General features: G+C 46.9%; 1 protein-coding gene across 1 annotated transcript in view; it reads left to right on the plus strand.

Annotated features, from left to right (window-relative positions):
• Positions 1–1,223: 1,223 nt before the first annotated feature.
• Bcar3 (breast cancer anti-estrogen resistance 3) overlaps positions 1,224–16,939 on the plus strand; it is a 110,435-nt gene continuing 94,719 nt past the window's right edge. The window contains exons 1-2 of the mRNA NM_013867.3: positions 1,224–1,650; positions 7,912–8,221. Coding sequence (NP_038895.1) covers positions 7,923–8,221 — 299 coding nt within the window. The 5' untranslated portion in view covers positions 1,224–1,650; positions 7,912–7,922. The remainder of the gene's footprint in view (positions 1,651–7,911; positions 8,222–16,939) is intronic.

A 16,939-nucleotide genomic window follows, 5' to 3' on the forward strand; every position in this document is an offset into this window, starting at 1 on the left:
TCACCCCCACCCCCCAAGGGGGTTGTAACCCACTTACCTGCCGGGGGCATGGTGGCACATGCCTTTAATCCCAGCACTCGGGAGGCAGAGGCAGGAGGATTTCTGAGTTCAAGAACAGCCTGGTCTACAAAGTGAGCTCCAGGACAGCCAGGGCTACAAGAGAAACCCTGTCTTGAAAAACCAAAAAAAAAAAAAAAAAAAAAAGCCACTGACCTAGAGTCCCCTGGGAAGAGGGAACCTATCACCTCCATCGGATTGGCCTGTGGGCATGTGGGCATGTGGGAGAGGTATTTTCTTGATTAACGTTTGATGTGGGAAGGCTCGACCCACTGTGGGTGGTGCCAGCCCTGGGCAGGTGGGCCCGGATTGCATAAAGAAGCTGAGGAAACCTTGGAGAGCAAGCCAGTGAGCTCTGTCCCTTCACTGCCTCTGCTTGAGTTCCTGCCTTGGCTTCGCCCAATGATGCCTTGTAACAAACAAACACTTCTGAAGCTGCTCTCGATCATAGCGTTCATCTCAGCAACAGAGAAGCAAAGCAGGACACTGTGTAAATAAAAATACCTGGGCTGTTCCCTGTGGAGCCTTCTGTCTTATCCATCTGATCCGAAGGTGTTCCTTACATAGTTTCTATACATTTCCTTTATCGGCTGCATGAATTGCGTAGAGGAGCTCTTAATGACAATTACGTTAACAAGCGGGTTTCCTTTGGCGTTAGTGCTTCGTGTATTTAATTAAGGAATCTTTACAGCCCTTTTTTTTTATTGTTTGTTGTTTGGTTTTGCTTTTGGTTTCTGTTTGATAATTTCTTTAGTGTTACCGTTTTACCTTTTATATGTAGATCTGAAGTCCTCAGGATTTGATTTGGGGTGTGGGGTGGGGTGGGCATCATGATTCTATGACCTGGTATCATATATTGAACTGTGTGCTGTACTCCCACCGTTACCACAGCAATCTTTGGCATAAACCAAGCCACCAGATAGTGCAGAGATGACTTTATAACTAGGTTTTGATAAACAGCATATGTAGGTTCACGAAGCCATCTAGTTCTGCGTGCACGTGTGAGAGTGATTGATTTGCCTGTTCCCGGCTCGCTCGCTGTGGTTACCTTGGTCTTTGTCCCATGAAAGCCTTTTAAATTGAAAGCCAGCCAGGTGTCTGCAGAGCGGGCGGATCTGCTGCGTAATTAAATAACGCCGGGAAGGGGGAGGAGTGGATTAGGCGAGGCTGTCCGGTTGAGTGAGGTTCAGTAAGGAAGAGGTTGAGCTACACTTGAAGTCTAGCTTCTCGGGGGAAGATAAGGGGGAGTCAAAACTCTCAAATCCGGGCGGAGGAGAGCCAGACGAGGTCACCGAATGTAAAAGTCGCCGGGGTTCGGCTCAGCCCGGCGAATCGGCTGGGCGGGGTGGGGCCGCGAAGCCGCAAATCACCAGTTGAGGGCCAGAGAGCGCGCTGCCGGCTCAGAGCTGAGCCTGCAGCCGCCCGGCCAGGCAGCAGCCGGAGCGGGACAGCCGTGCACACCCGCCAGCCGCACCAGCCTCTTGGCGGACGCCCGCGGACCATGAGCCGCCCGAGCTCCGAGAGCAGCTGCGGTGAGGTGAGAGCAGCCCGGCGCTGAACCGCAATCCCGGACTCCGAACGCGGCGCGGGGAGGTGAGTGTGTCCCGTGCGTTCCTGTTCAGCCTCCTGAGCTCCCTCGGTCGGACTGAAACAGGACTGAGAAGTTCTTTAGAGTAAAGTTAGGCATGGGGAAGAGCGCAACCCCCGTCTGTTTGTACCCCCGAGCCCCCGCAAACTAGACATGGGAGTGGGAGTGGGGGTGACCAAAGTGTGTGTGGCGGGGGAGGGAGGGTGAGACTTGTGCCCTCGGGGGTCCTCGGATCCCGGGACTCTCGGGAGTGGAGCGTGGTGATGTGCCTCGAGCATCCCCATCTACTCTTGGGCTCCGGGGCGGAATCTTCCCGGGTGCTGGTTTCTGGACCCCTCCGAACCCTCCTGCTAGTCCAGTTCGGTTTTGCCCAAGGCCGCTCTAAGCTGGGTAGACGAGCTGGCCCAGACGCCTCTGCTGGAAGCCCGAGGCTTTCCTCCACTAATCTCTTGGGAAGTTTGCAAAGAAAGTGAAGGAGCCTGCCCAGTAACTGTTGACAACATCTCCCTCCCCTCGCCTTCCCTTTGTTGAGAAAGAATGAATAGTTGGTTGTGTGCTTCCCCCTGAGTCGGAGAGGGGAAAGCAAAAGGAGGGAGGGACGGGTCGCAGCCCATCTTCCTTTACTCGCTTAGCCTGTGGCCACTTAAAAACTTTAATCAGGTGTAGACTCTTTTTGAAGGGCAGGTGGCAAAGGCAGCGAGCCGGTGATGTGGGGCAGCGCGTCACAGGACTAAGGTTTAACGGTTGTTTGAGGCAAGGTGAAAGGGGGAGTAGCCCGAGTCTAGTTTTTTTTTTTTTTTTCAGTTTTTGTTTTTGTGTTTTGTTTTTCCCTACAGCAGTTAGGGATGGAAAGTAGAGCCCGGAGTTCAGAGAGTCTTTTAAACCTTGACTCTTATCTCCCAAGGTTCCACAGACCTCTCTATGGCAAGTACGTTGGCCCAGGGAAGGTCAGTTTGGAAGCTGATTATCTAATTCTGTGTGGTCCCCCCGCTTCCCCGGGGGGAGGCGAGATCCTGAAGGGGGCTTCGTCACTCTTCGGGAGGCCCACTGGCTAAGCCGTTTGCCCACCCGCGAGTGTGCCAGGAAGCCTCCCCAGTATAAAGAAAACAGTTTACCACGCCAAACACCAACTCACTCACAAGTGCTGTTCAAAAGATCTCAGTTCCTATTGATAAAGGACTGCTTTGTCAGATGGGTACTACTCTTAAGAACCTTACCCGGGCAATCCTTCACTTTATTGCTTGAAATACAATCCGTGGAAGAATTATTCATACTTCAATCGGTTGGCTAGACTTCATAAGGTTACTTCAAAAGGACACCCTAGGTCCCTAAAGCCAAGCACAAGTTCTAAGTGGATAAGCCAATTTTATCTGTGGAATAGTTTCCTCTGCCCTCACTGTCTGATTTTGCAAAGAAGATGAGAGAAGTATAGGTTTGAATTGCAAATTCTCTGTCATGGCCTAGGTGAGGGCAGCTGGGGTAGTGGCATTTCCAGTTTGAAATATACAAGTTCTTAAGGCCCTTCCTTAGATTACCATGTGTGAATGTAACTTGAAAATATCCCATTTCAGAAAACAGAGACAACTCGAAGCAAGTGGGGCAGTCTACCTCCGCCTCCGCTTGCAAGGTCGTCAGGTTTTGTAGTATTGTTTTGGTCATCTTTGTAGAACAAGTGAGTTGGACAGAGGTCATAAACTTTTCAAATGCTCAGCGGTTAACTAGGAAGGCAGGCAGGCGGCAAGGCTGCTGGAGTTTGTCATGAGGTTCACTCACACTCTCCGAGTTCCAGACTCTCAAACTTTCCTATCACTGGATCGTCTGACCTTTGTATCTATTTCAGGATCTGACAGTAGAGGAGGATGGTCAAAGTTTTCACTGGTGTTTGTTTGAAAGCATGGCGGTTCACTTGGAGTCTATGCCCTTTTGTGTCTTTGTCCTCTGCGCTTGGTGTGTTTATATCTGTTGTAGGTTGAAACATCTCCCTCCTCAGCCTCCCTAGCTTCCAAGGTTCTTTTTTTTATGTGAACTCCCACTTCAGTGGGGACACAGTAAACAATCTAGGCAGCCTTGGCTCCTGCACGGTTGGAGGAGATACTATTGCTTGCTGTGCAAGCAAGTCATGAACTTCATGCCTATGATCACATTTAATTTCCACAACAATCCATGAAGACAGGATCGTTGACACCTTTCACGAATGACCCACTGACTGTCAGAGTGTGCTGTGACGTGTCCCAGACCTCATAGCTACCACGCCAGAGGCAGGGTAGATCTTGGAAGCAGTAAATACTGGCTCCAGGACCCTGATTCTGAGTCATACTTTTTTTTTTTCGGATGACCAACTGGTACACAGAAGTGTGTAGGGGCAAGCGGCCTTGGCACAGAAGCATCTGCAAGAGAAGACTAAAGCTCTGGGCAGTCGCTCTAGCCACTCATTCCCAGGCTGGTTGCACTGGAATCTTTCCCCTGGCTGGAGCTGCCTTCAGATCTTCCTGAGCCTGATCCCTTATCTTTTTTCCCCTTAGATCTCGTGTCCTTGTAAGCGAAAGACCCTCCCAGACCAGCGTATCATCAAAAAGTTATCTTTTTCTCCAGCCAGCATCTTTATTTATCATGTCACTCTTGTTCTGTTTTGGATTCTTTGGGGTACTTACAACTTGGGTGTTGCCTGGTTTATTGTCGTGTTTATGTGGTTTTGTTGGACTCGGTACGCCTCAGTTTTAGGCTTCCTGAGAGCAGGGCCCTATGATAGCTCCATTTTTAGTGCCCTGTAAGCCTTCACAGAAAGTCAAGTGAATGAACACAAGTCCTCTGAACTGGGGAAATGAAATTGTACTACCAGCATTAGAGTAAATGCTGAGTAAAAAGAGTATTTTTAGAAAATAATTATTTTTTAACAATTTTATGTGCATAATGGTGTTTGGCCTGCATATATGTCTGTATGAAGGTGTCAGATCTCCTGGAACTGGAGTTGCAGACAGTCATGAGCTGCCTTGTAGGTGTTGGGATTTGAATCTAGGTCTTCTGGAAGAGTGACTAGTGCTCTTAATTACTGAGCCATCCCTCCAATCCCCAACATTCATTCTTACTGTAAGCTTCCTCTATAAAAGATTTAACCTTGTAAGGTCTAGGCCACCTCATATTGTTTGGTTTTGTTTTTATTTTGAAGACCTAGTACAGTGTCCACCATATTTGAGGCCTTGCATCATTTGATTCTGTTACCCAGGTAGACAATTTAAGTGAAAGATGCTTGCTACCCAAGAGAATCCTCCAATGCTGTCTTCTCAATCCTGGGTCAAGACTGGGCAGTGCCATAGAGCTTTAAAAATGCTGATGCGGTGTCTTCCCCACAGAGATTCCGATTTTAGCATCTGGGCTGTGGTTGAGCCTCACAGTAAATAATCCGTATAGGATTTTTACACACAACCTGGCTGAGCCATGGGTTTCTGTGTTTTCAGAACTTCTTCTCTACTTTGGTCCCGACAGGCTTGAGGCAGCCATGGTGAGAGGTAGGGATGCAGTCCATGTTCTGTTGGTGGTTCCTGGTAGTGTGGGCGATACTTTCACATCCACTATCATAGGCGGTACTACTAAGTGCTCTGACCTATGCCCTCCATGTTGGTGACTCCTTCTGGAACCACGTCTCACATAACGGACTCTAACCTCTGTCTACACTGAACTGCCCCCTGGTACCTCACACACAGTTCCACTTGGTGAGCTTATCTTCCTCCTGCATGGATCCCTTCTGAAACCTCTTGTGCATAGTAGCATCATGCTGTCTTCCCGTGGCCATGGCTTCCTTCCTTCCTTTCAACTATGGACCTTGAGCCTCTAATGACTCTAAACTCTGTCCTGTCCTTTTTTTCGGCCACTTCCTGAGTTCGAAGTTCTTCATTGTTCTTCATGGTTTACTGCCATCTGTCCCAGTGATGCCCCTGGCTTCCTTTTCCAGAATTACCACAGCCACCATCAATATACAGACCAGATCCCTCTCATATAGTAGACCTTCCCTGGCACTCACCAGACAAGTCCAGACACTTTGACAGAGCCTTTAAGACTCCTTATCCTATGTTGTAGGTCTTTCAGGAAACATTTCTCAACTTCTCAAGCCACTAGCCATGGCCTGAAATGTGCTTAGAGTGTGGGGATGCTTCCATACCATCATGGCTCTGGTGTTACAGTGTCCTCTTAGAGGGCTTTTCCTGACACATTCCATATGTATTTGTCTCTTGCCTTCTCCCCAATTTCTAGGAGTACTTCTGTCAAAAGTAACTGTTGTTCCTTCCAACATAGGGGTTGGTTGCTGCTTATGAGTTCTAGGTTGGAGCTCTCTACATCTTATAGACAGTGGTACTTAAATGTTTGTCAAATTAAAAATGGGAATAAGAAGACTTTAACAGACTTTGTTTTCAGAGAATAAGTTGAGACTCGGGGTACACTAGAGGGCTTTTTAGAATCTTAATGAGCACAATCTCATACTCAACTCCAGCTCAGACTTGGATGTGCAGAGAAGACGTTGTCACTTTTGCTCCCTGTGGCTCTTGGAAATAGACTTGATCAACAGCGTGTCTTTTACACATGAAGATGTCTTGCATGGTACTGATGGCATATGCTGTCTCACTCCCTACCAGTTTGAGATGGCGCAGGCTTGTCAATGAGGAAGGAGGGCGATGATAGCTTGACCAGAGGCAGTTCACAGCTGTGTGGATGGCTGGTGGGTGGGAGTAGGGTTGGGGACTGCTAGTTGGTCAGGTAGAAGGCTAGAAAATTTTGATTTTTTTTTTAATAACAATGATTAACATTGATTAAGTAAGTGCTGACAGAGTGCCAGGAACTGGCCAGGACGGGGAGGGCCCCTCCCCTCCCAGGACTCACCACCCTGTTTTTCTATATTCCTTGTGAGCCAAGCTTTCTATGTAGTCTCACGTACAGCAGACAAGCTTCTGAATTATCAAGGCTGGCAAAGAACAGAGGACAGGGTTAGGACTTTATTCCTAAGTATATTCTACCCAGTTCTCAGAACTCGCACATGTCTCTCTGATGCGTGTAGTAGTAGATTTGTGTGGCTTCGCATACAAAGTGTGTTTCCCTTGCCAACTCTTTGTCCCACCACCACCTCCGGGAGCTCACAGGGTGGTGGTTAAGCCAAGTCCACAATGCCTATGTAGAGGCAGCTCTGCAGGGGTGCTATCCCTTCAAGTTCCTTCCCCCCCCCCCCCCCCACCCCACCATTGCAATGGAAAGGCTGGTGAGTTGAGAAATGGACACTGTGAGTTTGAGAACAGGCTGTGGACTTCAGCTGTCCCATGGTGATGTGCAGACCCTAGTTGGATGTCGTAGGCAATGTAGGGCATCTTCTGGGACTTCAGGTATCTAGAGAATTGTTACTTTTTTTTTTTTTTTAACTAGAGCTCCTGTTTGATGTGTATGTTGGCCTTGATAGGTCATATATAGTTTGACTTGGGTCAAATTCTAGTTTAGTTTGGAGCTTAAGCATTGTTTGGGGCAAATGACTGCCAGCCACCCCTGGGAGCCACAGTTGTTGGGGCTGCTGCTGCTACCTCCCTGGCCATTGTCCTCTTTTGCTGTGTTCTTACTCTTTCCCTCTAACCTCTTTCTTCTTCCCTGACTTCACATGTACCTGTGGGCATTGCTTACCCCTGCTGCTGGCTGGCAGGCTCCAGTCTCCTCTTGGAAATAGTCTACAGGGTGGTACCACCTGATGGCTTCCTGGTGGAACTGAGCCCGCTGATGCATGGAAGAGAGGGTTACCCCTGACCCTTGACCCTTGACCCTTGGTTAATTAGAGTACAGCGATTTATTTATAAGCTTCAAGCCTTTGTCAGAAAGGCTGCCCTATCATTGTGTCTAGCACAATTTTGGTCTGGCACTGCAGAAATTCCAGCAGCTAAAGAATTCCAATCATCTCTGACCATTTCATCATTTGCTGGGTGATGGATCGCTGTAGCAATCATCCGACAATTTACAGTATTTTTGTCCTCCCCTTCCATAATGCTAAAATGGCTCCCATGCCTCTAACAACCTGGGATTGTGTTCACCTGTTTGGATTTGCTACCCATCCAGCTGAATTTCTCTACAGAATCCTGAAAGGGAGAGAGAGAGAGAGAGAGAGAGAGATTGATTCTCCACTCATACGAGGTTCCACTAGTAATGCCTTTAGACAGTATTTACCTTTTGATATCTTGCAACTGTTTCCAGTTTCTTATATCTGTCTTACCTTTGTCCTTCTGTCTCTTTTCCCTCCTCAGAGTTAAGAATCATGGCTGCGGGAAAGTTTGCAAGCCTTCCCAGAAACATGCCTGTGAATCACCAGTTCCCCTTGGCCTCGTCCATGGACCTCCTGAGCAGCAAGTCCCCTCTTGCTGAGCGTCGCACAGATGCCTATCAAGACGTGTCTATACATGGCACTCTTCCACGGAAGAAAAAGGGCCCTCCTTCCATACGGTCCTGTGACAATGCTGGCCACTCCAAATCCCCACGACAGAGCTCACCTCTGACCCAGGACATCATCCAGGAAAACCCACTGCAAGACCGGAAAGGGGAAAACTTCATCTTCAGGTAACTCCTGTCACGTCCTGCGAGAAAAGTCATCTTCCTCAAGGGCTTTATGTTAAATGTATGCGAAGCTATATGAGTCCCACCTTTCCTTTCTGTCTTCCTTCTGTCCATCCTTCCTTCTGGTGTATGTAAAGCCTGGGGTCCTCTACCCTAGAGGGAAGGATGGACCAAAAGACCCTGGGCTTTATATACATGAGGCCAGTGCTTGGCCACTGAACTGCATCCGTAGCCCTAGAGAATACTGTGGCCTCTGTAAAGCCATCCCTGCACCTTAGCAGCCACCAGCTGATCCAGCCAGTCCTATTTTACCTTTATTTCTCCCTCTCTTCCCGCCTTCAGTATTAGTGAAGAGAGCCACAAGTCTAATTTTCTAATAAACTCATTTTATCTAAACATATTTCCGCATGTGCCTTTTAAGGATAAGGATTCTGATTTAAACTGTATGCAACCACAGCATAAGTATGTTCTTTTAAAAATAATTTCTTATCGTCTAATACTTGGAGATTTTAAAAATCCAGCTTGCTGCAATAAGACCCTTCAAAGAAAATACATTTAAAAAATAATTCTAGTACTGACTTCTGAACTATGTCCGCTTAATTCTGTAGCAGTACCAAGGCATATTATATAAGTTAGGACCCATATTTCCTTTAGTTGTCAATATGCCATGATAACATTTTTTTGTGTGGCTGCATTACCAAGTCAAGCTTCATGGCATTGCTGGGGACAACTGATTTTTCCCCTGCTGAAGGCCAGGACTCTGGGTAAGCTGGCGTCACAGCTGCAAACGGTTGCTGGGTTCATCATGGCTGGTCTGCCATTGGCTTCTGCTTGTTAGGGCTTGTAGATTGGCACCCCGTGATGATATCAGGTAAAAACAGGGTGGTTTCTGCCCTTATCTTTCTTGTTATCTCACCTTATAGCCAAAAAAGCTACTCTGTTCCTGGCCCACTGTTTTGGTTCTATCTATGCATTGAACACCTACGTTCATTAAAGTATATTGATTTTTTTTTTAATAGGCCCCAGGGTTTCAGTAGGAAAAATTCTCCCCAGTCCTTTTGAGTACTCAAAGAGTTGGTCCAGCCAACTCAGATACTCAGATCAGCCAAAGTATTACAGCAATCTGCTTTTGTCCTTTTACATCTGAAGCAACTCCTTTTCTGAACTGCATTTCAGTGAGAGGTCAGATACAAGGAATTAAGTAAGACAACTGACTGCTAGACGCTGTAGAAGAAACAGGTGGATGGGCTGGTTCCTACTGGCATTGCTTTGTATTTGTAACGGTCTTCAAAGAGGTGTTTGGATCTTAATGACTACTTAATGAGTGTGGGCTCTCCTAAAGGCAAAGAGCTGGGGCTGAGAGCAAGTTTGGTGTATTTGCACACCCCAAAGAAAGCTGGAGTGGCTTATAACTGGACTAGGTTGAGAAGTGAACAGTAGGTTAATTGGGGGAGGGGAGTTAGGCAGAAGTATTTCTAATGTCAGATCTCAGATGCTTCTCCTGGGGGCTGGAAAGCCGTGGCGCACCTCTGGGAAATCCAGATGTGTAGCTTCCTAGCATAAAGAGCCTTCAGGCAGCCTGCTGCTGAAGTGAACAGATATAGAGTTGGGGGAGGGGAGATGCTTTTTGTTACTATGGCATCATTGGTAATCCAGTAGGCAAGGGTGACAAAGATGACTGCCAGAAGCAAGCACCAATCAGTGTCAGGCGGCAAGATGCAGATAAACCGGCTGTTACGATTGGCTTACTGGGTAGCACATTTTCTTAGCTAATCTCTTCCTGAGCTAGGTATCTATCGGGTACCAGACACAGACAGTGCGCAGAGCCACACCTTAAAGCTGTGAGGTCCTCCTGACCTCACACACACACACACACACACACACACACACACACACAGGGGAGGACTGGAGAGCGGGGCTGCTGGGTTGGAGGTAGCAGTGGTATCTCCAGGAAATTCTTCATAAACACCCACAATCCAAACTCCAACCTGCCTGGAGTTCAAAGCTCTTTTATTGGAAAATTGACTTGGACAGAGGTCAGAGCTCTGGAAGAGATCATATCAGAGCGTGGCTGTGGGGCCTCAGGTTGAAGTCCTGGCTGCAGAAGAATTAACAAGTCCCGCTTGTTTACTGTTCACAGCCTCATTAATCTAAATTCATATTTTTTCTTCACTCAAAAAATCCATTTAAGATAAATACAAGGAGTTCCAAATGTACAAATCACACAGAGCGGGAAGGCTGTGTGGTGTGCCAAAGGCTCACGAAATCTGACCAGTTTAGGCTCATTAGCAACAGATTCATTTTCCGATATGTTTTTCTTGATTTTTAAGAGTTCAGTGTACATGATTTTTTTCTTCTTCTTTTAAAAATATCCCAGTAAGATAATGAACTACCTCAATTCACTTTTGAAATAAACCATGATATGAGGAAAGATTTTATACGGGAGAGATCAGAGCTGAGGAGCAGCAACGAGAACCCAAGGTTCTGGAGAGACCGGCTTTACCGGAAGTGTCATGACAGACGCACAGTGAGCAGTAGGACTCCTGCAGTGGATTCAGCTTGGAGTGGAAGGTGGCGGGTGTTTGCCCAGCTCCCACCATTCATTTCAGTTCACAGTAACCTGGCCAGATGCAGAGTACGTCAACTCTGTCTCCTCACACTCGCTGTGGACATGCAATGGCAGGTTTGCGTGGACATCCTAGAACCCGTTCCTGTGAACCCCACCTACTCGTAGAAGGCAATGGTGCCGACAAGTGACTCCTCTGTGTCTTGTAAATCCTTTATCTGAACTTTTACTTTCGGGAATTTCAGTTGCCCACTACCAGCTGTTAGCAAAAATACTAAATGGAACATTCTAGGGATAATTCATGAATTGTCAGTGTGAGCCATTATGTGGCATGAAGAAACCTCACTATGTTCTGGTCTGTTCCACTCAGGACAAGAATCATGTCCTGGTGTAGTGTACCCAAACTATATATACTACCCGCCTCCCCCCCAGAATTAGACGCCATTTTGACTGTTATGGCGTGGTGTTTGTGTTCAGGAAGCCTTCGCTTAACTTCATAGTGGTGCCAAACATAAAAGTAGTGGTGTTGGCAATTCTGATATGCCGAAGAGCAGCTCTGAAGAGCTTCTTAAAAGTGAGGATTGAAAGTTTTTAATAAAAGAAAAAAGTTGTTTGTTGAAGTTGCCAAGATACACCGTACATTATTATTATGATGCTTGTAATAAGTGGATATTGCTGTTATTCTCTTACTATGAGTGATTTATAAATTATACTTGATCAAAGCTGTGTGTCTAGGACAAAGCAGCACACACAGAGTCCAGTACTATCTGTAATTTCAAACACCATTGGGAGATAAGGAGACGACTGTATTCTGAATTGTTGCAGAATTTGCCATTTTTACAGCAAACATGCTTAGCTTATTAATCATTGAACTGTGACTTTTATGGCAATTGAAAATGACTTGAACAGCCATCCTATGAGAGGCCTTCAACAAAGTAGACAGAGTCTCCCTTGAGACCCCAAAGTTTACACTTCTTAAGCTGACATATCTACATATATCATATCCTCCCTTTTATGAATAAGGGTATTATTTAGAGCTCTTACATTTTATAGCTTTAAAATATCTTAAAGGACTTAGTGGTATATCAGGTGGACCTCTGAGTTTGATCCAGAGCTATGCAGCGAAACCCTGTCTCAAAACCTAAGCCAAAACCAAATAGTATCTTAAAAGCATTTATCCATATTCTTATTGGAACATCAAAACTCTAACTAGGACATGGCAAATCTCTTCCTCCTCTTGCTCTTCTTCCTCCCCTCCTCCTCAACATCACCATCTCTATCACCACCACCACCATCAGTTGGGGTAATGACTTGAGAGCTACTGAGGCACCTGAGCATATACCCTAGTGGATAACTGAGTTTGGGGAGAAGGGATGGTGCTTGCTGGCCATTCTCCAGACACTGCTCCACAGCCTCCATGACATTGATGCAGCTGTCGGCACCCCCGAACTGTCTGCTTGAATGGAAGAGAGGAGTCTCCCATCTAACACTCTAACACCTCAGACATCAGCTTTGGGGAGAACAGAGCCTGGGTTGCCAAGAGTCAGAAGGCCAGCCTGGAAAAGGAAGTTGCTCTTCTCTTTCGTAGCCCATATCTCTTAGCTTTCTTGTTGTCTTGGCTGCCCTTGGATGTACTTGCGGTTTTGAAAAGTGGCCAAAGCCAGAAGCCAGAGAATCCTTAAGCCTGTTGCTTGATGTCATAGGGGAGCCTTTGTTCCAGATGCACAGCCAGGCTTCTCCAAGAGGCCTGCAGACAGGATTTCCTTTGACATTAGCGTCATTAGGTGGCTGTCCCTTTGATTCATTTGCCTTCATGGATGGATTTGTGTTTGAATCTAGAACTCTCCTTGAGCTGAGAGCAGCCCAGTTCCTCTGGGGATGTCTGTGTTGCCAGGATAGCTTATAGATCGGGGCCTGGGCCTTTCTCCTGCCGGTGGGTATGTGGAGGCATACATTCCTGGGAACAGCTGTGAGAGACTAATTCCTTCCCCATCTTGCGCTGTGCACACATGTGGCGGGACAATGTGGGGTTTCATGAGTTTGTGTGAAGGATTGTGACTGACTTGGCACAAGTGTTGTCACTGACAGTGGCCACAAAATCAGCACCATTATTTCTGGAGGAAAACCAGCTTGCTTTCCCAGGCAGAGACTAACCCTCTGCCATCACATAGCTCTTTAGAGGGTGGAGGGGAGGGGATCAAGTCCAGAATCCATGCAGATTTTTCTCTGAAAATCATTTCAAACCCCTGACTTGGGCTGTCAGTACCCTTGTCTGAAACATTCTCTTAACTATGGCTTTCTCCTCGACAAAGCAAGATGCTGGCCTAGGCATGATCGGAGCTGGAAGATTCGTAGTGCAAGGCGCTGCCGGTGCCTATAGTTTGCGCCTGCCAGTTGCAGACTTTCCGTATGCAGGGGGAAAACTGGCTTTTGAGTTTTGAGTTTTAAGAATATATTTATGATTTTTTTTAGCAGCTCTAAGCATGAGAATGTCTTTAGAGAAGAGTAGCCAGTGGGTGGAGTTTTCCTAACTTCTGGAGGTGCCTCCTTGATATGGGTCAGTGCAGCTGTTATAGATGGACTACTGAGATCCCAGCAATGGTACATGGCCTGGCTCTGGTCTCTGGTGTGCTGAGGCTAGGAGCAGCTGGGTCAGAGGTGGTGAGCCTGGTCCCCTATCTCGCTTCTATCTTGAAGGAGACCAGAGAAAGAGCTGCCTGGAAGTTGACTAGCTGCCTGACTATAGTCCTAAATTCTGTCCTGACAAGAAACTGAGGGGCTGAGACCTGTGCATTCCCAGCTGTTCTGGGAGAAAGGAAAGGATTTTTTTTAACTAATTGTCAACCACAACCAAGAAAATGTCCAGAGAGTGACAGGATGCAGTCCTTGTCTAGTGGGGCTTCTTAGGTCTCACCCTTCCCCCGAGGCAGACCTGCTCTAACTCAGACTTTCTCTAGCCTCACCCGTGCTATTTGGGAAGGACCAGGCTTTCCTCTTAGTTGTTTATCTCCTACAGTATCTGCTAAGGCACTGTAAATAGATCCACAGCTATGCCAGTGAATCTGCCAACCATGCCAACCTGGCCAGGATATGCACACCAGAGAATTCCTAGTTGCTCTTGTTCACTGGGGAGAGAAATTGTCTTCCAGGGACCTGGCCTGGGTTGGCCTGCACCCCCTGGGATCACAGCCATTCTGCAGGTTGTAACAGTCATCACCCGGTCTAGCCTATAGAATTGGAAGCAGAATAGCAAACTCTCTCTCTTTAGGTGCCCCCAAAGACAAGCTCATATTACCTCGTTGAAGGGTTGCATTTATATGCGTAAACTATGGAGGACTGAGGAACCTTCTAGCCTGTGAGATCTAGAGTTAGAGATTCCCCTGCAAATAGATATCAGATCAGAGTGACTCTTGTAGTCAGAATAACCCCTAACAGGGACAAACTAGAGGCCTCCATTCAGATCCCTACTTCTGCCAAGTATTAGCCACGTGACTGGAGGAAATTTTGAATTATGAAATTGGTTTGAAAATAAGCCACCCCGGGGCATGCTGTGATGGTTAGTTGGTCTCAAAACGCGTCCCTAAACATCAGCCTTCTAGCTTTCCGCAGTGAAGCCTGGGCCACCCGCTGGGCACCTGCTCTGAGTAGGTCACAGACACTCTTAGCTCTCACCTAGTCACTAGCAGCCAATTCCTTGACTGCTCTGCACTCCCGGGACATCTGACCCAGAGGATCGCTGGGAAGTTCATGTTACCCTGACAGTCAAAGCTGCCAGGGATCTTGACAAAGATTCCAGCAGCCAGACCTGGTAGCCTTGTGACATTAGGTACACTACTTAACTCTTCTGAATTACCACATTCTTATTGGGTAACTCAAAGCCGGTTTGGAGGAGGAGGGGCCCTGGCTCGTTAATTTCCTTCCTTCCTCCTGGAAGGCAGAGCAGGGAGGCTCCTAATCCCCCTGTGTAACAAGAGATCTGTGTAAACAGAGATCCCTTGCCTGCAGCTATAGTGGGAGAAAGTTTCCCACATATTGATAGTGTCTGCTGGGATTCCATTATCTATCCTGTTTGAGGGTCTAGCAGTCATACAGGGTGGTAGAATTCTAGCATACCATTGCATTCATACCCTAAACACGGCCTGGCTGACCCCAGTGGACTGAAGCAGCCCCTGGCTGATTGTTCTTGTACTTAATGTTAGTCCGCTGTTCATTAGTTCGTGCATTTTTATTAAGCTGGTTTTATTTGAGGTATTGTGTTGGGGGCCAGTGGCCAGTGGAGAATGAAATAGATGCCGCTGGCGACTGTCCTTAGGGAGCACCCAGTTTAGGGGTCCTGGGAGAAATGCATTGATACAAAGAAAGTGCAAAAGGGAGTCTTATCAGGAGTATAGCATCAGAGGACCCTGGCTTAGGTGGGTGGTGACAGTTTCTCTAGGGAGGGAACACTTGGAGTTAAAAACGAAAGAAAACATAAAATACTTCACTCGTAGTTCTTATGTTATCATGTATTGAAAGGTAACATCTTTGAAATGTGCGAAATAAAGATACCACTAAAACTAATTCTACTTGTTGATTTTTTTTTTTAAACTTAACTATTAGGAAACATTCAACTCTACGTGATATACGGGGGTGGGGGGGTGGGGGGGTGGGGGGTGGGTGGGGGTGTTTTCGCTGGACAGCACTGATCCAGACTTTGGCTAAAGAGTTTAGATTTCCTCTGCTTGCAGAGGGGAACTTTTGAAAGGCACAGCATGGTCAGAGTGGGGTTGTAGAAGACATCCACCCCTACCTCCAGCCCCACCCCCATGCCCCATCTGTGGAGGAGTGACTTATGGGGAAGAGGTTGGAAGGCAGGAGGTGGTTTTGCTCTTGAATAACAAAGGAGACTGAGAGTGTGGATTCAAGATACATTTAAAGTCTGGAGAGCTAGCAAATGTCTGTAATCCCAGCCCTTGGGAGGCTGAAGCAGGAAGATCTTAACTTTAAAGCCAGTCAGGGTTAGATGGTAACATTTTATCTAAAACGAAACAAACAAACAAAAATACATTCTTGTGTATAGAGTCTGGCAAGTGTACTGCGGTCTGAATGAGGTAGGAGTAGGGAGGGAAGTATAGTCACAGGTATGACTTTGGCAGTGGGAGGGATGGGGTGGGGGTGGGGGATGGGCTCATTACTTTGACGGCAGATGTAGGAGGGAAAGGTCATCATTTTGGTTGGGTGCTTTTCTTTTGGGAAGGTGGTGGCTGACCTCTGAGAATGGAAACTTCTGTTTGGGGTGCGCCATATTGGAGACATGGAGATGGTGAACTTTCTCATTAGACAGGCAGATGGCATTATGAACCTGAAGCTGTGGAGAAGGGTGTCGTCGGAAAATGTCCACACTGAATTGAAATTAAAGCAGCCACAAGAGTAGGTGGATACTGTCACCAAGGGAAAGACCTCAGAAGGGAGGTCCTGGGATCCAGTATACTAGCATCCTGGAATCAGCAAAGGAAGCTGAGTTTGTAGACAGAAATGACTTAGGATCTAGAGAGGGAATTCAAAGTAAGACGCACCTCCCCTTTTTAAGAAAAAAAATTAATAGAAAAAGATGAATTAAATTTTTTTTTTTTTCTATTCTGTAGCTCTGACTGTCCTGGAACTTGGTGTGTAGCTCAGGCTGGCCTCAAACTCACAGGCCTGTCTCTGCCTCTGGGATAAGAGGTATGAACTACCATGCCTGGCTCAAGATTCAATCTTAATAAGCTTTTTGATAAAGTAAAGTACACTATTTTAGTTGATTTTTTTTTCCCCCAATAAACATCTTTTATTTGGTTAAAGCAGACACACCTCCAGGGGGCGCCACACCCTTGGACCTGTGTCTGTATCTCAGTGAGCATTCAGTGGCCCTAGCTATTCAAACCGATCCTCCCAGATGATCCAGATGTGTCTGTGCATGCTGCAGCCAAGGACAATCCAGAGGACGACCCAATGTAAAATCATAAACTTACTTAAAAACACGATGACTAGATTGTTTGGTAAGTGGGCATCAGCTTCGTAGATGACAACAGTGTCACAGTGTATTGTGGAAAGGTCACAATGCCTGTGTTGGTGCTCATGCTTTGGAAGGAAGAGTGACAGCTGCCTTCCCAAGGACTCAAAGGGCAGACCCTTGA

The sequence above is a fragment of the Mus musculus genome, chromosome 3, assembly GCF_000001635.26.
Source record: "Mus musculus strain C57BL/6J chromosome 3, GRCm38.p6 C57BL/6J".
Taxonomy (NCBI): Eukaryota; Metazoa; Chordata; class Mammalia; order Rodentia; family Muridae; genus Mus; species Mus musculus.